Raw genomic sequence first — 21894 nt, 5'->3', positions numbered from 1 at the left:
ATGGAACTGGCTGGTGCTGGGAGCTATGGCCGAACTCCTGGTGGGAGGCCGGGCGGGGCCGAGGCGGGGTGTCTGCAGGGTGAGGGCAGGCCCTCCAGCCCGTGTTGGAACCCCGTCTGAGCCCCCTGGCAGGCTGTGTCCCTGGGGCAGCTCACCGAGCCTGGGAAATGGGCGCAGTGGTGTCCCTGCCCACAGGTCATCAGGAAGATGAGATGGACATGCTCAGTTAGCACCTGAGGGAGGCGGCTGTCCGGTGACGGTCAGGGCCACCGTCGGGACCAGGACGCATGATGTATGGGGCATTCTGTGCCCATGAGTCTCACAGGATGCCGCTATGTAGGTGAGGTCCACCTGCCCCCCCCCCGCCCCACGCAGAGAAGGAGAAGGCACAGGGGTCACAGGAGAAGGCGCAGGTGAACAAGTGTCCCCGGGCTTGGCTCGCTGGGGGGCTCACGGTGCTGGGAATTGGCTGAGGGGGAGAGTCCTTGTCTTCTGGCTATTGGGGCTCTAGGCGCTCCTGGGCTCCTGGCCACACCCCTCCATCTGGCCTCTGTGGTCCAGTGGGCCCCCCGCCCCGTGTCCATCTGCGTCCCTCCTCTCAGAAGACACCGTCACTGGATTAGGACCCCCTCCCCACCGGTGCAGCGTGACCTCATCCTAACGAGTCAGATCTGCAAAGACCCCATTTCCAAGTAAGGTCATGTTCCGAGGTACCAGGATCTGGGGCGATACCATTCAGTCCCAACCAGGGGTGACCAGACAACTCCCTAGAGGTGAAGTAGACAAGGCCTCCATGCGCCCACGAGGTATTGGTTCTGTATGAGCCCCGTGAGGGCTCCGATCAGAACCCCTGCCCCCAAGACCTGCTCAGGGCTGGAACGGTACTGCCTCTCCCTTTGTGGAACCCACACATACTCGGTCCCAGCTGTGATCTGGAGTGCCATCAGTGTAGTCTGTCGACCTCGTCATGGGGCAGGTGTGTTTGCTCTCACACTCCCGGTGGCGGTGGGGGGGGGGCAGAGTGAGGCAGGGAGAGCTCTCCCAGACCAGTAGGAGCGCAGCTCGGTGAGGCCAGGCGGTTACAGGAACCAGCGGGGAGGGGACTATCCTGCAGAGATTGGGCCTACTTCCTCATCTCCGCCGGGGACTAGGAAGTCCCACACTGAGATTGTTGCTGGGGCTCGGCCTGCTCGGGCCCATCATCACTGGGCAGGTGGGAGGGTCTTCGAGCCGGGGAAGCCTTCCCTTTCCTCAGGAAGCTGTCTGTGAGGCAGTGGGGAGCAGGCCCACGGGTGGGACTCAGGCACTGATGGGCCAGTCCTGACCCGGGGCGGAGGTGGGCAGGACGAGCAGCTGCCACAGGACGGGGCAGGATCCTGGGAGATGCCTGGCTGGCTGCTGGGGGGATGTGGCCCGGCGGGGTGGGAGGCTCAGACCCCCTGTGTGGGCTTCAGAAGGGAAGAGAAGAGAGAGGGCAGGCTGGCCTCCCAGCCCTTGTGCATCCTGGCCCCGACACCCGACTGGCTGGCCGTGTGCGGGAGCCTCGAGGGCCGGGATCCCAGTGGGTGAAGCCAGGAGGGAAAGCACCATCAGGCTGGGCTCTGGTGGGGTCTAGGGAGGGCGGCCAGCACACAGAGCTGTGTCCCTAAAGGTGGTGGGGGTCTTCAATGCCTTACGAACATGGAGACAGCCCAGGGACCGGGGCGTGCGGGGTGCCAGGGCCTAAATGACATGTAAGCCCTTTGACAAAGCTGTGTGAAGAAGGTTCTGGGCATCTGCAGTTCCGACGGGCCTTCTTCCCCTGGAACAGGGAGCAGCCACCTTGCCCGCTGCTCCCTGGGCCAAGCAGCTCCGCTGGAGAGGAGCTGCTAGCCAAGCTGTGTGTGGGATCCCCTGTGTGCTCCCGGGGGTCAGGTGCTGCCTTCTCCCCGCCCCCCCCCGGCTGTGCCCCATCTCTCCGAGGTGGTTCCAGATCAGACTCAGGTCCCTGTTGGGGGTGAGGGTAGGGGCTGCTGGAGGCATGGCTTCTGTAAGCCTTGGGGGCCTCGGGCTGCTAGGGGCCTGTGGGTCCCTCTAGAGGAACAGACAGCCCGCTTCACCCCCGTTTCTCTGCAGTGAGGGGCTGTTTGGGACCAAGGCCGTGGGAGGGGCACCAGATTAGTTCCAGTCAGAAACATGGGGTGTCCTACTTCTGCAGCTCCCGGGGCCACTCCAACTTTTCTGTCTCTTTCTCATCTTTTTCATTTGGATTGTAGAAGCAATCCTGGCTTGTGATGGGCTGAAAGGCCGGCCTTGCCAAGCCCCAGCAGTGATGATTCTAGACACTTAGGGGAGGCTCCAAGGAGCTACAGACTGGGCGAGGCCCCTGTGGGCGGAGGCTCCCCCAGGTCCTGTCCAGGGAACCCAGGAGGTGAACTCAAGGGCTGAGCGGTGCCCCTGGGACTCCTGCTGGGGTCTGGTGCACGGAGGTTTGGGGACGGGAGGACACAGGTGGCTGGACTGGGTGTGTCTGGTGCCAGGCAGTGGCTCCCATGGGACCTCTGGCCTCAAATCCCCAAGGACCAGGAAGGAGGGTGGGCAGGAGGCCTCGCTACTGACCCTGTGTGTCCTGTCCAGCCTGGGGGGAGCAGACGGCAGGAGGGATTGGCCGGCTCCCCTGGGATCGAAGGGTTGGGAGTTTGGGGGTCTGGGAACCCGTTGTTGCTCTGCAGCTACCCAGCTATGTGGCTGCTTGGGCCACCCGTGCTTTGCCTGGTCAGTTCTGAGCCTTTGGGACAGTCGGAGCCAAGGTGACCTCGGGCCTCTGGCTGGCTCTGCCCACCCCACCCCCACCCCCATGCTTGTGGCAGTGAGGATGGCCACCTGTCAGGCCCTCTAATGTGGTCTCCATGGCCCCCAGGGGCCTTGCTGACTACCCAGCCCCCTCCCCTCTCCTCCAGTGTTGCCGTCACAGAACTCGCCCTGGACTAGCAATGGCACATACAGGAGGTGACGAACCCCTGTGTCTGAGGCTCTCTGGGGACCTGGTCCATGTCCAGTCCTTGGGGGAGGTCTGGAGGGATGTGGGAACAGGACCAGGGGCTGGTGGGGGCTGTCCAGGCTCTATCTTGAACTGTGTCCATCATGGGGGTCCGGCTCCCCACCATCCACCAGGACGGGGGGTGGCCGGGAGGAAGCCTGATTTGCTTCTGGGTTGGCATTGTTGTCCCTGGAGAGGGGGCAGGAGGGTGCCTTCCTATCCCCGGGTGCTCCGTGCAGAGGGAATCCCTGCCGGGCTGTCCTGGGTTTGGTTTGAAATCTGAGAGCTCAGTATCAGGGCTCAGGGGGCCCACAATGAGGGGGTTCCCTTGCTTGTGCTATCTAGCTGTACTCTTGGAAATGTTCTGGGCAAGCCAACAGGACCATTCCTTGTCTTCTCTGTCCCCGAGTTTGCTCCTGTCCCTGTGGCTGCAGCGGGAGGTCTGCCCCTGCCTTCCTCAGCCCTGGCCCCCCTCTTGCCACCTTTGCCTCTGCCGCCACCCCGACGTGTCCCATCTGAAAGGGGATTTAGTGTTCTGTGTCCTGATTGGTGACAAAGCCCCAACCCCAGGAGCACGGTCTGTCCATCTGTAACAGCCTCTCGTCTCTGACCCCAGGAAGGAGTGAGGCATAATGACCGCTCTCTTGGCGGTGGGGGTGGGGGTGGGCGAGGGCACCCTGGAGTGGGGAGCCATTGCCTGTTCTGCCTTGTTCTGCCTCGGCCACTTCCTTCTTCTCTGCCATCCGCCACCTGCTTCCTTCCCTCCCTGGGCGGCCCTTCCTTCCTGACCCATGGCATGGGACGGTGTTCCGGGGCCCTTCTGGAGCCCAGGCCTCTTCTGGTGGGCGAGGCAGAGCCCCCTTGAGCCAGCTGAACCCTGGGAGTGGTGTTATAGGGAGCAGCAGGATCTCCTGGGAGCCCGAGACCAAATCACAGCAAAACTGGTGCTTGTGGGAAACGGAACTAGATGGGAGTCTCCGGGGTGGGGGGGGGGTGTCTGTTCCTGCCGGAGCTGGACAGGACGTTTGGTGGGCCTGCTCGTGTCCGAGGCACCTGGGTGTCCCCCGAGGACTTCTGCTCTGGTTCCCGTGTCTGTCCTGCATTGGTGGGAATGTTCGAGCAGCCGTAATAAGTCAGGCTCTGAGCTGCTTCCTGGGGTCTGTGGGTGAGTTGGAGCAGGAGCCCCACCTGCCCGCATGGCTTCCAGCCACGGCACCTGGGCAACGCTGGCCCGTGTCTCCGAGAGAGTCTGTGGCTGGGGCTCGTCGTTGCTGGAGAAGCAGCGACAGACTCACGAGCAGAGCTCTGACAGACGTGCAGAGGGCGGCACGGCAAAGGGGAGGGCATCTCTCCTCCCGACCCCAGCCTTTGTGGCAGTGTTCTCGGGCACCTGCCTGTGTTCCCGGGGAGGCCTCCCTGCTGACCAGCACCCTGTCCTCTTCCCTCAGCAGCCAGTGGGCATGCGGAGCCCCCGGTGCTGAGGCCACTGCCGGGCATGGAGGCCCCAGCGGAGGAGCCGGCCCCGGAGGGGAGAGGGCCTATGGCGGCACCCTCGGGAGGCAGTGGTGGTGGTGGCCGCAAAGTCCCAAGAGTGACCATGAGCGCATCAGTGGTCTGGGAGCGAGCAGGGCCCGAGGAGGCCAAGGCTGTTGTCGGAGGTGGTGAGTACAGCGCACGCCGTCTGCCCCATCGTCCCGCAGCCCACGAATGGCACAGGGTCTGCACGGTCATTGTGTGTGTGGGGACAGATGCCTGTGCCCAGTGAGTCACCGTGAGGGACGAGTGCCCCAATAGTGTTTCCACAGGAACACGAGTGTGTCAGTGATAAGGAAACCGGCTCATCAAAGGGGGAGTGTCCAGAAAGTTCTGGAACGGCTGCCCCCTCCAGGCCGAGTGGGCACGTGACCCCTCGGTGAGTGACAGGTTCAGACGGCTGAGATGCAGCCCTGTCAGCCCCAGAGCCAGGGTTCCTTCTGGGCTGCCCCCTTCCCTCTGTGGTCAGCAGACAGTCAGCAGACGGTCAGCAGCAGGACAGCAGACCCTGAGCAAGTCCACATCTCTGTCCCCAGACATGTAGCGAAAGTGATTTTGTGGGTGGGGTTAAGTGAGAACCCTAAGATGGGAAGGTAAGCCCGGGGTCAGAATCGGAGACCTTGATGTTGGCCTGGCTTCTGGCTGGGAAGGTAGAGTCAGAGCCACAGGCCAAGGGTGCAGACAGACTCCCCTGGGAGCTGGGGACATGCTCTCCCCACAGAGCCTCCAGGAGGCACCAGCTCTGCTTGTGCTTTGGTTTTAGCCAGTGAGATGGTTCCAGAATCCAGCCCAGCAACACAACACACTGGTTTGTTTTCAGAGGCCTCCAAGCGTAGTCTGTTAGAGCCAGGGAGAGCCTCATGCCGCCTCTGTCCTCCTTGGGCCTTTGTGACCTGGAGGCAGGGGACGTGAGGGGTCGGGGTTTGTACTGGTGTGGACACACCTTCTTTCTTCCAGATTACCGGGGGCATTATGCCCGCACAGCTCAGAGTTGCCTGTTCTGACCTTGATCCCACTTTGCTCTGTTGGTCTGACCTTGATCCACACCATCCTCTGTTACAGATGACACTCCTCCCCCTGGTGGCTCCGGGCCGGCTGCTGGGACCCCTCCAGTCCAGATGGGCGCGTACCCCACAGGTAGACCTGCGCGGGCACCATAGGGTGCGGCAGGGTTCAGTCTGGGCGGGGCTGTGCATGTGCGCTCCCTGGGTGTGCCCCCTTCCCACTGCAGGTTCAGGATGTCTAGTCCCCAGACCCCCAACCTGGGGATCACTGTGGGGGAGGGGAGAATGCTAACGTGAAGATGGCCAGGTCCTGCACCCAGGTTCCCATTTGGCCTTGCTGGAAGATAGGGCCCAGGACTGCACTTCCGCTGGGGGCCTGAAGGCGGAGTCCACTGCCCCAGAGGCTGGGCCACATGAGGGGGTGAGACTCTGGGGAGGGGTCGCATGTGGGACGTGTGGGAAAACCAGACCAACCAGCTCACTGTGTTGTGGGCGGGTGGTGGGGGGCGCAAAGGGAGGGGCAGGGTCCCTGGGAGAGGTGGCCAAGACAGCATCTAGGGAGGGGACTCCGAGGATTGGCAGGATTTCTGCACTGCGCACACGAGGGGAGGCAGCCCTGTGTGGTAAAGGAAGATGGGGCGGTAAGAAGCCCCCGGACCCTGAGACCCCACTCGCGGCCCCCAGCGGTGGTGGCACAGAAACCCCACTGTTGCTGGCGGTTCACCTCGGTGTCGACATCTGCCTGTCTCCCGACGTTCCTTGGGGCCCGGTGCTGCCTGTGGTCATTCACGATGACCAGGGGGTGTTGAGCAAGCAGCAGATTATTTTGGGTCTGAAGATGCCTCCCGCCCTCTTACGGGAGTAGGAGGCGTCATGTCTCAGAACCAGTTGTGAAATGTTGGGCTTGCTTCCTGCTGGGGAAGTGAGACTGATTCCAGACTCCAGAGGTCTCCATACTGCCCTCCTCTTCCTCCCCCTCCTCCTTGGTCTCTTTCTCCCTGCTCCTTCTCTCTCCCTTCCCATCTCCCTCCTCCCCTCTCCCTTCTCCTGCTCTCTCCCTCCTTCTCCCATGTCCCCTCCACCCCTTGGGAGCAGCTCATGCTCTGGGGCTCTGAGTAACACAGTTGGGGGTCCTCTTAGGGGGCAGGGGTGGGGGCGGGCAGGGGGCATTTGAGAGTAGATGTGAACTGTAGGGCAGCCTGTTGGAGGCCAGGATTTGGTCTGGAAAGAGTGCTCCACATGGACCACGTGCAAAGGCCCTGGGGCAATGTGTGTTTTGGGGGGAGGGAGGGTGCTTTGATGTCCTAGAGAGCCTAGAGCAGCCCCAGCCTAGAGGGGAGGGAGAGAAGAGGTGATGGGGGCAGAGTAGAGCCAGAAGCTCGAGGCTGTGCTGGTAGGAAGGTAGAAAGAGCTTGTATCTTACTATCCCTGAGAAGGAAAAGCCTGCAGCCATGCTGCCCAGTAGGGGAGCCACACAGTTTATGTTTGCATTTAACTTAAATAAGATGAAAAATCTGATTGCCACAGTTGCAATGGCTGTATTTCCAGAGCTCAAAGGCTCGACATGGCTGGAGGTGGCCTGGGAGGGTTGAGAGCCCTGGGGCTCTCCATGGACCAGAGGACTGCATGGTGGGAGGTCAGGGCCCAGACAGCTGCCTGGGGCAGACCTATAGGACCTAGGCCACAGGGAGGGGGCCCACCGTGGGTTCGCCTGGTTTTGCAGTTCACGGGGGGACCCGGGTGCTGTGTGGTGCAGGGAGGTGTCCTTGGTCTGAGCCAGGCAGGGGCTGGGGGCCCCTTTGGAAATGGGAACGAGGGGGTGGGGTTGGGGTTGGCTTAGGGGACAAGATGGTGAGTTCTGGGACACCATGGGTGATCTGCTGGAGCTTGAATGCCCCTGTCTGGTGTGGTGGGGAGGTCGGGGCTGGAGGTCGCAGTGACTCTGGCGGCTTTGCTGAGTGCTGGCTCGGTGCTGCCCCTCCCAGACCTGACCTTGCAGCTATTGGCCGTGCGGAGGAAGACGGGGCTGCTGGACGCCAGCCTGCAACAGACCGTGAGGAGCCGGCTCCGCCTGCTGGAAAATGACAGCCGGGAGGTGGCCCGTGCACTGGGGGTGAGACCGGCTTCCCCGGGGGCCTGGGAGGTTGGAAGGGGTGGGGCCCCTTGGAGGGGCTCCAAGGCTGAGAAGGGGGACAAAGGACGGGGTGGACCTAGGAGGAGGGCCGTTGATGCCCAGGCCTCTGTTGCTGAGGGGCCAAGGCCACAGAAAGGGAGAACGCCCCTGGAACTCACCATGTGGTGGCACTGTGATTGTCCCTGGTTGTTCTCCTGGATGTCTAGGTTAGGGAGCCACTGATCACACCTGCTGATCCAGCCACATGTGGCCCATGATGCTCCCAGGGTCTCATCCCTTTCTCCATGCTCCCAACCCTGCTGAGATTCTTAATGTCTCTGTCATGGGGAGCGGAAGGGACTGGCGTGTGCTGATCTTACTCTGATGATGGGGCCAGGCTCCTGTTGGCCTCTGCACAATGGACTTTCAGGCAGGACCATGGCCAACAAGGGGGCTGGGCTGGGCAGCCACCAGGTGACCTTGTAGTCAGCCTGCCTGACCTTGGCCTCTGTAAACCCAGTTTTCCCAGCCACCCGTCAGGGATGTTTGGTGAGGTGTGGATCCTGCAAGTGGCACAGGAGTCTCAGCCCAGTGCTCTGCCGCGGGGCCACCCTGGGTGATGCCAGGCCAGGGGCAGAACCCCAGCCTTGCCATGTACTGAGGGTCAGACCTCAGATAAGAAATGTGGCCTTAGTTTCTGGTCTGTCAAGCGGACCCCAGAGTAGCACCCTTCCCCCACACACGTACCCTGTGCCTTTTAAGTGCTGGTGTTCTGTTCATGCCCGATCGCCCCCTGGGCATTCATGGGATGGGAGTCAGAGGAGGGGGGCGCTAGAGTCCGGACAATCCCCGTGTCGGTGCTATGGGAAGGCCTGGTAGGCAGGGTTGGGTTGCACAGGGCTAAGAGCCCAGCCTGCTGAGAGAACCTGCTTGTCGTGGAGGGTGGGGTGGAGCATGGAGCCCCCAGGGGCTCCAGGAAAGAGCAGGGCTTGGCACAGGCACTGGGGAGCCACGGCTGGCTTGAGAGCCCCCCTCGGTTCATAAAGGAATCGGCTCTGGGCTTCCACCCCTGCCTGGTCACCTGTGCAAAATGTTTCTATTGTGCGACTCTATCCTCTGGGTGATCAGATGCCCAAAAGCCCCCCACTTGGGACTGTTTTTTCCCCTTAGGAGTTGTCTGCCAGGCTGCTATCTATCCACAGTGACCAGGCACGGATCGTGGTGACCTTTAAGACTTTCGAGGAAATCTGGAAGTTCTCTACCTACCACGCTCTTGGTAAAGTGGGGCCCCTCCCAGAGCAGTTGTGGGAACTCCACTCAGAGGACACTTGTCACACACTGACCAAGCACTTACTGTAGTAAATCGGGCTTCAGCCAGGATGGCTCACAGGGAGCATCGGGACGCAGGAGTCAGTACGCACCTGCTCTTGGGGTGTGATGGTGTGACGGGAGGGGGGCGCAGAGTCTGTGCCAGAAGGTGGGCCGCCTTCCTCGTCCTTCCTGGGCTGAGCTGGGTACAGGGCTTTGCATAGCCAGACCCCGAGGGAGGCTGAGCTCAGACCCGGGGAGCACAGACACGGTGGTTTTCAGCCCAGACAAAGAGCTTTCTTTCTAAAGCAGTCACGTCTGTTGGGCGGCGTCTGTGGGGTCTGGCTGCGTCCTCTGGGGAACTGTGCTCTGATACCTCGGTCCAAGGCTGGGAGACTGGAAAATAAGAGTGACAGTGTCTTGAGTGTCTTGTGCTGGGCCCGTGCCAACCCCCAGCGCATGTTCTCCCCTTGAATGCTCCTGTCCCATCTTGTGGATGAGGAGACTGAGGGTCATTCAGGTGACTTGTCCTTGTCCACACTCGCCAGGACGCAGGGAAGTCCAGGCTGTCTCCCATGGTCACACACAACCCTGACGGTCAGACCTGGGGCCTGTCTGGGTTGTAGATGTCCCGTGAGTCCCCAAGGCAGAACAGGGCTCCCCGAGCCTTGCTTTGGAGCCTGCTGGTGACCTGGCCTGTCTGGCCCCCAGGCTTCACTCATCACTGCCTAGAAAACCTGCTCATGGACCAGGCCTTCTGGCTGCTCTCGCCTGGTGAGGACGAGGAGACAGCTGTCCGCGTCCACGTGGACCAGGAGGCCTTGACACGGACGCACGAGAGCCTCCTTGCCCAGGAAGGTGAGCGCCACGTGGAGACGGAGTCATCGGCTGGCTCCACGCTCTGCAGGGGATGCCCGGGGGTGGAGAGCCCTGGAGGCTGTGGTGCACCTGGGGAGACTGATGGGCCTCACGCAGGGAGAAGTAAGTATGGGTGACCCAGGCCCTATCATTCTGCTGTGACAACCTGATCAGGCCCCTGGGGAATAATAGTAAAAGTGCTTCTGAAGAGGCACGCCCACCCCGATGTCCTGACCTGAAACTGCTTTGAGTGCCGAGGTGGCCTCATCCTTGGGTGCGAGTCAGCAGCAGACAGAGCCCAGAGCTGCCTGTCTTAGCCTGGCCTCAGAGAAGAGGAGTGGAGGCCAGGCTCCCAGCAGTGGTCCCCACACACAGGACCCCTGAGATCGCAGGTCGGGCCTTCAGACGGGGAAACTGAGGCCCTGAGGGTCTAAGGCTGGGGGAGGCGCACAGAGCAGGTCTGAGTGGAGTCTGGGGCCAGGGAGACCCAGCAAGGCTGCCTTCACACGTGTCACCTGGCAGAATGGGCGGGTCCCACCTGGAGGACTGTCCAACCACACTGAAGGACGCTCTCTGTCCCTCTAAAGGTCCTTTCTTCGTCTTGTGTCCTGACCACCGCGTGCGGGTGAAGAGCAGCCCCCAGGGTGCAGGGAGCGGCCCCCAGGCACTCAGGCGAGCCTCGAGTGTACTCCAGGGAGAGGCAGCCCTGACAGTGAACCCTTCTGCTCCTGGCTCCGGCACGTCCTCTGAGGACATGGCAGCGGCAGCGGCTCCAGAAACTTTGATTCCATTTCATCAGTAGGTACCGACCTTTGTTTCTCTGCTTCCTGCCCATCCCACGGGTTGTTGGGCCTCACGGAGGCCCATGTGTGCTCCTGTTCTGTGGCTCCTAGTGTGTGGCCGTGGGCTCCCACCTGCATGAGGAGGCTGTCATTCCCGGATGGAGCTGTACGGGCAGGAGGGTACCGCACAGAGCTCTTACTTTACGTTCTGGCTCATTATTATTATTTTTCTAAGTAGTCGGCTTCATGCCCAGCATGGAGCCCCACACGGGGCTTGAATTCATGACCCTGAAATCAAGCCCTGAGCTGAAATCCAGAGCTAGATACTTAGCCCTTTGGAGCCCCCCAGGTGCCCCTACTCTGGCTTGTTCCGGAAAGCTTCTGAGGGAGCTAGCTGCGTAATGTGTACCTATAGCCAGGAGGCACAAGGCAGATAGTCTGGGGAAGGTGAGGACGGGTAGTACAGACACTCCTCACATGCTGAATGTGGGGTGTTAACAGGACTTGGAGCTTCCTGGCAGCCAAAGCAAAGAGAGAAACTCGATGACCTGACGTTCAGAAGCTGTGAACTAACAGGCAGTGGCTCAGCTCCTGTCCTGGGTGAATGGAGGGAGGGCTCCCAGAATGCCAGCCTGGGGCGGGCAGGAGGCACCTGAGTGGGGCAGCACAGGGATCCCTGCAGGTTGTGCTGCATGCATGGGCCTGAAGTGTGTGTGTGTTTAATTGGCCAGGTAATGGAATTTGCTCGGGTCCCTGGGGGCTGCTGACCTGTCCAGTTGACACAGTTCGAACTTTCCCTGAAATCCTTTCTTGTCCCACTCCAGGTGGGCTCTTAGGGTCCCCTGGGACCCCATCGACGACTCTGTGAGTGGACCTGTGACTTCAGATATCCCACTGATGGGTAAATGCTTTCACTGGCCTTTCTCCCCTGGGAAAAGGGGTGGGTGATTTGGGGCAGGCACCAGCATTCTGGAAGCTTCTGTGTTCACCCTGAATCCTCCATAAGCTGGAGGAGGTGGTTAGACTCCTGACCAGTTGGTGCTGCAACAGCTAAGGCTCAGAGAGATCCCACGGGCTGGTCCAAATTCATGTTACATGGTATGGTGAAGCCGGGGCAGGTCCCTGGCTTGCTTCTTAGGTCTTCTCTTGAAAAGACAGCCTGGGCCCTTGGCTTGGGCTCCTGGTCCAGTGCTCTCTGCTCTGCCCCAAGCTGACTGCTGCAGAGATGGCCTTGTGTACCTGCTCAGTGAATATAATGCCCCATGGGAGAGGGACCTGTGTTTACTGCATCTGCCCTGGGGGGTTTCCTGGCATGGCCTTGCCAGCATAGGACAGAGGAGAGATCCCTGGCTGTGGTGGGGGGACACCCCTGGGCTTCAGTTTCTCTTCTTCAGTGTAGGGATAAAGTGCACCCTCCAGGGACCACTAGAGGCCCATTGGGTGCAGAGGCCATGCTTCATCGCAACCTTGATCACCCATTCCTGGCAGAGAGCCCCCGGGGTCTGCCTCCAGCGCTAACCGTGTGACTCTCCCCTCCCCAACCCTGCAGCCACAGGCCTGGCCACGGCGGTGGCAGACTACCAGGGCTCCGGGCCTGAAGAAATGACCTTCTTCTGTGGCGATGTCATCGAGGTCCTGGGTGCCCAGGTGCCCGGCCTGCCCTGGTGCCTGGGCCGGCACATGGTCTCGGGCCAGGTTGGGTTTGTGCGGACAAGTCTCATCAGTGTGCAGGGCCAAGTATCTGAGTGAGTGGCTGAGGCCCTGCCCCCTCCCTTTTGCCCTAGTGGGGGGCTGCCGCCCTTGCCCTTGGCTGATGCCCTGGTGACAAACCTGGATGTGGTCCTAGATGGCGCTCCCTTCCCTGCCCCTCCCCCTGCCACGGTCCAGGCACCGTTCGCTTGTGCCCAGAGCTGGCGTCAGCTTCCTGTCTGGACCCCTGTGTCCTTCACCACATGCAGCCAGGCAGGGACCGTTCCCTGAAATCCAGTGTGGTCCCGGGGCTGCCGTGACTGTCAGGGGCTGAGAAAGCAGAGGGCTCTTCCGTCCCAGTTCTCTGCTCTGTCCTCCTGTGCCCCCCACCCCCACCATGGGTCTGTGTATCCCTCTTCCTAGAAGGACATGAAGCACTGGGTCAGGGCCTACCTCCTCCAGTGTGACCTCATCCTAGCTAATTACACCTGCAAAGACCCTTTATTGAATTCTGCATGTCCCCACTGTGTGGCCCCGGGCAGCAGCAGGGGCGTCCTGGAGAGCGGTCCACGAGCACCGCTGTGCCCCTCTATGGGGCCTTTCCGTTCCCCTGGCCTTGAGCTTCTGTGGTGAAGGCCTCAGATGGGGAGCCTGGCTGGCAGTCCACGGGGGCTCCTAGCACCAGGAAGGTGCGGCGAAGTCTGACCTCCTCTCCCTGTTGGAGTGTGTTTCTGCACTAACTTCACCTTCAGGACCCTCTCTCTCCCAGCCCTCGCAGCTGGCGTTCCTTGGAGTGCTGCCTGGGGACCCTGGGTCTAGACGATTCCTGTCATGTCTGGGGGTGGGGGGCCACAACTTCTGCACTGATGGCTGTGCTCTGCATGGCTTAAACCCGCCCTGACCTTGTCCGGCCACTGAGCTGGATGAGCTCATCTGTCCCCTCCCTGACTGCAGGGTGATGGGGCCGGTGGAGAGCCCCTAATGACCCCCTTGTTCGCTCAGCACGTATTGACAGAACATCCATCCTATCTATTCCAGACCCTGCGTTTTCATCCTTTGTTTAGTGAGCAAACTGGTGGCCAAGCTTTTCCCCCACTCTCATGCATTATTCCAGACTTAGGGAAAAGTTGCAAAGAGGGCAGGGAGTTCCCGTCATCTCTTTACCCAGATTGCCCAGATGTGAGTGTGTTAATGACAGTTTTCCCTGTCTCCTTGCGTATGAACCCCACGCAAGTTGGCTCTAACACGCTGCCTCTTTTCCCAGCGAGTGGGGTGGCGTATCCCCGACACTGGGGCGCTCTGCTGCGTCCCCACAATCGGGAGATGACCCTGCTGCAGAGCCACTGTGGACCACGCTCAGATTATGTCAGTGTCCCAGTCCTGCCCTCTAAACCCAGAGAAAGTTCCAGACCACGTGGCACCAGGCTCTCCTGAATTCGAGACGGGTCCTTCATCTCCTTGTCCTTCGGGACGCCCGCCCCTGAGAAATACAGGCCTGGTGTTTGGTTGGGTGTTCCAGACGCTGCTCTGAGATTTTCTGCAGCATCTCAAAATAGCTCCTTCCAGTTTCAAAGTGCTTTTCAGAGTTTCATATTATGCTGCTAATTTAGTTCTATAAGGTGCAGATCGCCTGTTCCTTCTCTCCCTGCTCTGTGTCCCATTTTCCGTCTCCCCGAGTTGGAGCAGGCTCGAGCCTGGTGTTTGTGTGGGGTGCCGTAGGGAGCACCCGCACAGGCCGTTATTGGAGCCGCAGGAGCTCAGGATGAGAAGGGACTGATTCTGTCCGCAGCTATCAACCACCCGCTTGGCAGGGGAAGGGGCAATTGAAGTGGGGCTTTTCAGGCTGCCTAGAAGCTCACTAGAGAGTAGAAATGGGTCTTCCTTTGGAAATGTGCCATTTTAAATAAAGCACCTTCTTTTTTTCCAGTCTGGAAAATGTGATTTTTCTGAATGAGGAAGAAAGGTCATTCTTCAGCAGTGAAGGGCGCTTTTCTGAGGAAGATGCCAGGCAGCTACTGAGGAGGGTTTCTGGTGTGGACGTCTGCACAGTGTACAGCATGGGTAGGTCACAAGACCTGCAGCCAGCACCCCCCTCCGGCCAGGTGCCCAGGTCGGTTTCTGTGGGAAAATTCCCAGAAGGACAGGGGAGGGTTTGGAGCTGGACCGCTTTCCCACAGGGCCACACTGGCTGGTGGCCTCCAGCCCTAGCTCCCCAGCCCCAGATATGGACGTCCCCCTGTCCCCTCAGTGGAGTGGGATTGTCCTGGCTTCCGTGCACTGCTCACGGTAACCCCTGCCCCCGTTCCCTTTCCAGGAGGCCCAGCTTCCTCCATTGGTCCATAGAGTGCATGAATGCCAACCTCTGGGCACTTAAAGTGACCAACAGATGTTCTTGCTGCCTGTGGGGATTCTGGGGCAGTAGACAGGCCAGACACAGAGAGGGGGACAGAGAAAGGGGCCCGGAGATACCCCCAAGTGACCCTGAGGCTCCTTGCTGCTCAAGGAGCACTGGCCTAGGAGCTACTATCCCCCGGGGCGGGGGTGGCACGCAGGCCTGGGGCTGGCCCACTGCCCACAGGCCTCCCCTCCCATGGTCTGTGTGGGAGTGACCGTTCCCCCATCACAACAGGGCAGGCCTGGGCTCCTATGGCTGGGGTCAGGTCGGGTTGCCTGACCTCTGTGGGGGCAGGGCTGGACCTGAGGGCTGCCACCCCTTGAAGATAATGCTTCTCCCTTTCACCACACCACTCTGTCCTCAGGGGAGCCGCTGCCGTGGGTGAGGTGGGGAGCACGCCAACAGCAACAGGGGGAATGGCGCTGGAGCAAACTCGCTGGTAGACAGCCGGGGTGCCATGATAGCTGGTTCCTTCATCCCACAGATGGAGGGGAGTACACGTGTGCTCACACAAACACACACACACGCACACAGATGCACACACCTACACATTACGTGTGCAAACACACGCACACACATCACACACCTGTCCACCATGCATGCATATCCACGCACACACCCACACAGTATGTGTGCAAACACGTGTGCACATGCCTACACACACATGCATGCACACACCTACACATCATATGTGCATATATGCACACATCGCACCTCTATACCATGCATGCACATGCACACACACGTGCAAACACACATGCACACACACACACCACACACATCGCACTTGCACACACGTGCACATTTACACACATGGTCTCATGGTCTGCATGCTGACGTGCGCCGTGGGAACTTTTCCACCAACAGCCGAGTTAACCTTTCTAGGTTCCCGTGGACTGGTTCTCTTCCTCAACAGGCAAACTTAGATCTCAGCTGAGCATGTAAGGCCGGCATACGATGTCTTTTTTTCTCAGGAAGTCTGTCGGCACCCGTCAGTGGGGGTGGGGTGCACTGGGGGAGAGGACCTTTTCTGCAGGGGGCCGCGGAGCTTCCCGTGAGCACGCACATTTGTCGTAGCTGACGTCACACTTCATAGGACATTTCCTAGTCAGCTGCTAGCATCAGCCCATTTTCAGGAGGTGGAAAGCGAGGCTTCGGGAAGACCTGGCCCTGGCACGAGGAGGATGGGGATGCAGGTGGAGCTCCCCCAGATCCTAGGGAGAGCCCGTGAAGCTGAGGGCTGCCTGTGATGGGGAGTGCGCCCTGTTCCCAGAGCAGTGGCCGCAGAAGCACGTGGTCCCGGGGGAGGGTAGGGGCAGGCAGAGCCTGCTAGGCTAGTTGGGGATTCTCAGCCCCTCGACCAGGGGAGGCCCCAGCCCCACAGCCCCTCAGGCTGCTGCAGTGTTCCTGTGCAGAGTCACCACTCCCTCCTGACATGGCCTCTCCCGGGGTGCTGGCCAAGGTTGACGCTTCTCTTCTCTCCCATTTCAGACAGAATAGAAGAAGCCGAGTTTGAACAGCTGGGAGATCAAGGTAGGTTCTTCCCACAGGGCAGAGTCCTGTGTCCCCATGGGGATAGGGCAGGGCCTCTCGGGATGATGAAGGCAGAAGGCCACAGAGCTGGGTTCGAATGGGGTGCTGGGCAGGGACCTCACACCTCCGTGGGGGAGGACGGTCAGGTGGGGCATCCCTTCCATTGCCTGAGCCCATGCCTGACCGGGGGTTCCTTTCTTGAAACCTAGACCAGCTGAAATCTCTATTTGGAGAGGGTAAGGGGTGTAGAGCCTGGATTTGGAGCTTTGAGCTGCAGAAACCCCTCTAGGACCTGCCTCTTCTTCCCCTGGGAGCTGGTTAAGGGAGACCCCCTCCTCCCTCCACACCTCCATCTCATCCCCTTCCTCCCCCGAGACGGTCAGATCAGCGAGATCCTGGGGACTTGAATGCCAGGGGCCCCACTGGGGCTCCCTGGGCATGGGGTCCACTGAGATGGAAACAGGGAAGGGCCACTTTGGGTACTGGGCAAGGAAGGTTCTGGATATTCCTGGGCTGCCCCTGGCACCCCCTGAAGCTCAGGGCTTGCTGAGTGAGGGGAGGCAGGACCTGGTGGCATTGAAGGGCTGGGGTAGCGTTCACAGCCACACATTAGGTAGTTGGGTCAGACATTTGCCCCTGAACCACACTGAATTCTTTCTTATTCATTTAGTTCTATTTTATTCGTTCAATCCTATTTTAACTAAGATAATTAATTCTGAACCTATTTTTTGCAAGTGAACTTGAGAGAGAAGAGTGTTTCGATGCTGGTTCCTTCTTCGCAAACACACTCCCCTTTAAGCTTGTGTTTTCACAGCAGGGAACTTAGCTCTGCACTCCTGGGCCCTCGGAATGCCTCCGGGCACTGGCTCCATCCAAAGCCACAAGTCCGGCGGGCGGGCACAGGGGGCAGCAGGTGCCCCAGATTCTCCAGCACCTCGTCCCTTTAGTAGCTGTGGGCCTCCGATTCTCAAACCAGCCAGGGGGAACACTGGGGTGTCTGGGAGCCATTCCTCAACTTTCCAGCCAGGCATGGTCCCAGGCACCAGCGGGACAGAGGGACACAGACGTTGCTATCCTCCAGCGGTATGGGTTTCATCCGTTCTGTGGGTGGCTTTTGAACACGTGTTGACCCATAGCTCTGATTGGCTGGTAATGATTACGTGGGGCTCCTGCACCTGACAAGAGGCACCCCTCCAAGCACTGGGAAGTCCCTCAGAGGCAGCCGTAGCTGGGAAGGTGGACATCTCTGTCCATCAAGTGGCTTTAATTCTTTCTGGAGGGAAAAGAACTCTGAGTGATCACTCAGAGTGCTTTCAGATGAGAAGCATACGAAGGGGTTCACTGGGTGAAAAGCTTATCCAGAGGGATCCCTATGCTTATAACCATGACTGAGTTCCCACTGAGCGCTGGGTGCTGGGCCCTGGGCTCAACCCTTCATGTAAATTTCGATTCCTGTGTAGGGGAGACTGAGGCAATACCTGATAGGAACCCTGAGGCTCGGAGGGCTGTCTCTACCCCAGCCTAGACCCAGATCAGACTCTAATCCATCCGGGGGTTTTGGTGCTTTGCAGAAATGCCTCTGCCTGGCCTGCACCCAGATCCATGTGAGACCCTCCAGAAGGTGAAGAATGTTCTAGAACAATGCAAGTCTGGCCAGGGCTGCCTCGAGGAGCCAGTGTCCTGGGGTCTGTGCATGGCGTCCAGTGGTACAGGCTCCCCGCATAGTGAGGAGCCCTCCTTCTGCTTGGACTCAGGGGCTGACTGGGCCCACCCCGAGGTGCTGGGCTCGCTGCTGCTGTTCCTGGACGCACCCGGGTATGAGGCTTGCTTCCGTGGCCTGTATGACCTCTCCCTGCCGGGGCTGAGCACCCTGTTCCCGGGCTTCACCGACGAGGAGGAGCTGGCTGAGCACCTGGCACAGGCCCGGGGGGCGGCCAAGAAGGCTGGCTTCCCCATGGCCCTGGCCAGGCTCTGCTTCCTCCTGGGGAGGCTGTGCGTGCGCAGGCTGAAGCTGTCACAGGCCCGAGTGTACTTCGAGGAGGCCCTGGGGGCACTGGGTGGCCACTTCAGCGACCTCTTCCTCGTGGTGGCCGTGTATACCAACCTAGCCACTGTCCACCTGAAACAGAAGAACAGGGACAGGTGTGCCCAGGTGGTCCCCAAGGCCTTGGCACTGCTCCTGGGGACGCCCAGCCATCTGTGCAGCACCGAGGCAGAGTCGGCCCTCCTAAGGCTCGCCCTGCGGCGGGCCATCCTCTGCCACAGCCCCCAGGCCGAGGCCCGGGTCTGCTTCCTGCTGGCCAAGCACCACGCCCGCCTCAAGCAGCTGGAGGAGGCCCTGCCCTTCCTGGAGAGGCTGCTACTGCTGCATGGGGCCGTGGGCGCCCCAGAGGCCACATGGCCTGTGGACGGCTACCTGCTCCTGGCAGACATCTACGGCCGCCAGTGCCTGCCGCACCTGGCTCTCGGCTGCGTCCGGGGGGCCTCGCTGCGGGCCCGGGGCTCACCGGGCAGCGCACTCCGGAGTGTGGACCTGGTCCTCTGCAACTCGCCCCGGCTGCACCGGCCGCCCGCCCAGACGGCACTCTACCTCAGGCAGGCGCTGGCCTCTGTGGCCCCCAGCCCGAGCTGGGCGCTGCGTGGCCTGCTCTGTGCCAGTCTGGCCCAGTTGTACAGCTGCCACGGGCAGCAGGCCACAGCCATCTCTTTCATGACGCAGGCCGTGGATGTGGCCATGGGGGCCGGCAGCCACCTGGCCGTGGACTACATAGTGGCACTGGCCTGGCTGTACGTGCTTTGTGGCCAGAGCACGGTGGCCCTGGACATCCTTGAGTCCGTCCTGGACATGGCCGTGGCCAGCATGGACCAGGAGGGCGTGATCGCTAACATGGTGGCCGTGGCCCTACGGAGGACAGGCAGGACCCGGCAGGCGGCTGAGGGCTACTACCGTGCCCTGCGGGTGGCCCGGGCCCGGGGCCAGCTGCAGAACCAGGCGGTGGTCCTAGCCAACTTCGGGGCCCTGTGCCTGCAGGCCGGCGCAGAAGGCCTGGCCCAGCACTACCACCGGGAATCTGTGACGCTGTTTGCACGGCTGCCCAGCAGAGAGTGCGGCCCAGACCTCACCTGGGTGCTTCTGCGGCTGGGCCACCTGTACACCCGCCGGGCCCTCGCCCGGCAGGCCAAGTGCTGCTATGAGTGGGCCTTCCTGGTCGCCGTGGAGACGGACCACGTGGAGGGTAAGCGTCCGCCACACCTGGCTCCTGGCCCCACACTTCCCCACGTCCTGACTGCGCACGCCGGTGTCCTGGGAGATAACGTGTTTTCTTCCCTTTGCTGCCTGGAGCACACCCACCTGGGGTTTGTGACCCGGAGGCAAGCGGTGGTTTTCTCCACCATCCAGGGTGTTGAATGATGGAACCCTGCAGATGTTTGCAGCTGCTGTGAGGCTGACTGTGCGGTGGCTCTCAGAGTATGGCAGGCTCCATGCCAGCTCTGCCAGAAAGGGCACCCACGTGGGCTGGTGGCCAGGTGTGGGAACCCGATACCCAGGTCACAGGAGGCACAAGAGGGGGTACTCCCTGTGATGACGGGAGGCTCCTGGCCCTAGACCTGGGACCTGAGGGTTGAGCCACACATGGGATGGAGGGCAGGCAGAAGGTGCCATCTGTGCAAAGGCTCTGGGGTGAGTAGGCTGGGCCATGCAGGGATATGCAGTGTTTGGGATGGGTGTGTTGGATAGCGGGTGATGCGAACCTTGGCTGAGGATTAGGCAGGGGCCAGGGAACCCAGACTGTGGCCTGGAATTTTCCCCAAGAGCACTGGGAAGCCATTGAGGGATACAGGACACTCACTGAGCCTGGAAGGGGACCCTCTGGACCTAGGAGGAACCAAGAGCTGGGTTCCCAGACGTGCCCTGCAGCCTCAGGCAGGTCCTGGCCATGCTCACAAGGCTTCTGTCCCCCTTCCCCATGCTGAACCTCGGGGACACTGAGAGTCACGCTGAATCCTCTGTGAGCTGGTTTCAGTAGCCTGTGTCTCCCCAGGCTTGTCTGTTTTATCGAGGTTGACCTTTGTCGGCATCTCTTCTGTGATCCTTTCATTTCTGTAAGATTGGTGCTGAGGTCCCCCTTTCGCTGCTGATTCTAACAATTGACAGCTTTTCTTCTGGTCTGGCTAAAGAGGAGTCCACTTTGCCCATCTTCCCAAAGATTCATCACTCGGTTTCTTTCATTTTCTCTCAGTTTTTCTATTCTCCCTGTTACTAATTTATCTTTGCTCTGGAGCCTCTGTTGTTCCTTTCCTTTCGGGTCTAGTTACCTCCTCTTCTTCTTGTTCCCTAAGGTGGACATTTTTTATCTGAAATTTTTCTTTTTTTTCCTTCCTTTTTAACGTAGGTGTTTATAGCTATAAAGTCCCTTTAAACGCTGCTGTTCTGCATCCCATAGGTTTGGGTACATTGTCCTTTTATCTCCACTCATCTCCAAAACCCTTCGATTCCTGTTGTGATGCCTTCCGCCGGCCACAGGCTGTCTAGGAACCCATTCTTCGTGCCCGCCTATTTGGGAATTTCCTGAACTTTCTTCCTACTGATTCCTGGTCTCATTCTATGCTTTTTATAAGACATCTGTCCCCTTACATGTCTTGAGAGTGGCGCTGGGATCCGGACGACAGGACGCACAAGGTCTCATGGCCATGGGGTTGTTCTGGTCATCTGTGTCCTCTTCGATGTCTGGATTGGTTTAGTGGGGAAAGCGCTTGACCGTTCTCAGCTCCCGGTTCAGGCAAGGCAAGTAAGGCCGTGGGCTTGGATCCTGGCTTCGTGAAGGAGCTGGAAGCCGGGTCGGAGTCCCAGCCCCGCCATGTGCTGTGTGCCCCAGACTCGGAACTCTGCTTCAGACTCCGCGTGCCCGCCTGCTGCACGGGAGGCCAGTGATCCCTGCCTGGTCAGCGTGGTGTGAAGGCAGCCCCTGTCCGGCCAGGAGGGGTTTTGGGAAGCAGAGAAAGGCAGGCCAGGACCCACAGGCCTAAGAATTGTAGAAGTGATCAGCAGCATGTCTATGGCATGTCCTGCCCAGGTTCATCACAGTGTGCGACCTTGAGCAGGTGGCCTTGCATGTCTGGACTCAGATTCCCCATCTGCCGTGACCCCAGCTTGCGGCACAGAAGGAGCAGGCACAGAGCAGAGGCCTCTGAGCTTAGCAAACATCCCATGTCACTGCAGTGTGGGACAGTGATGTCCTCCTCCTGTCTCCCCTACCCAGGCCAGCTGCGAGCCGTCCAGAGGCTCTGTCATTTCTATAGGACCGTTATGCCCAGAGAGGCCCAGTGCGTCGTCTACCACGAGTTCCAGCTCTCGCTGGCCCGCAGGGTGGCCGACAAGGTGCTGGAGGGCCAGCTCCTGGAGACCATCAGCCAGCTCTACCTGTCGCTGGGCACTGAGCGGTGAGGATGCCGGCCCCAATCCTGGCGCAGCCTCTCCTCGGGGACCGTTTCATTCCTAGTGTCAGTCAGGCTGTGAGCCAGTAGGCCTGGGGGGTCGTCATGGCTCACAGGTCCCAGGACAGGTGTCCTCTGCCCACACACCTCCTGACCGCCCGGTGGAGGAAGAGTGAATTTCTGGGCCATTCTTCACATCCTAGTGGCTTTTGTAAGCTGACTGC

The 21894-nt window shown here is 60.2% G+C and overlaps 1 protein-coding gene across 1 annotated transcript in view; it reads left to right on the top strand.

Annotated features, from left to right (window-relative positions):
* Nucleotides 1-21894, top strand: part of SH3TC1 (SH3 domain and tetratricopeptide repeats 1) — a 46783-nt gene that overhangs the window by 14818 nt on the left and 10071 nt on the right. The window contains exons 2-13 of the mRNA XM_080797073.1: nt 4468-4680; nt 5615-5689; nt 7542-7669; nt 8840-8945; nt 9689-9835; nt 10423-10633; nt 11442-11518; nt 12167-12362; nt 14234-14367; nt 16193-16234; nt 17806-19470; nt 21496-21676. Coding sequence (XP_080653199.1) covers nt 4515-4680; nt 5615-5689; nt 7542-7669; nt 8840-8945; nt 9689-9835; nt 10423-10633; nt 11442-11518; nt 12167-12362; nt 14234-14367; nt 16193-16234; nt 17806-19470; nt 21496-21676 — 3128 coding nt within the window. The 5' untranslated portion in view covers nt 4468-4514. The remainder of the gene's footprint in view (nt 1-4467; nt 4681-5614; nt 5690-7541; nt 7670-8839; nt 8946-9688; nt 9836-10422; nt 10634-11441; nt 11519-12166; nt 12363-14233; nt 14368-16192; nt 16235-17805; nt 19471-21495; nt 21677-21894) is intronic.

The sequence above is a fragment of the Martes martes genome, assembly GCF_963455335.1.
Source record: "Martes martes genome assembly, chromosome: 2".
Lineage (NCBI taxonomy): Eukaryota > Metazoa > Chordata > Mammalia > Carnivora > Mustelidae > Martes > Martes martes.
This window is presented reverse-complemented; position numbering and strand designations above follow the sequence as displayed.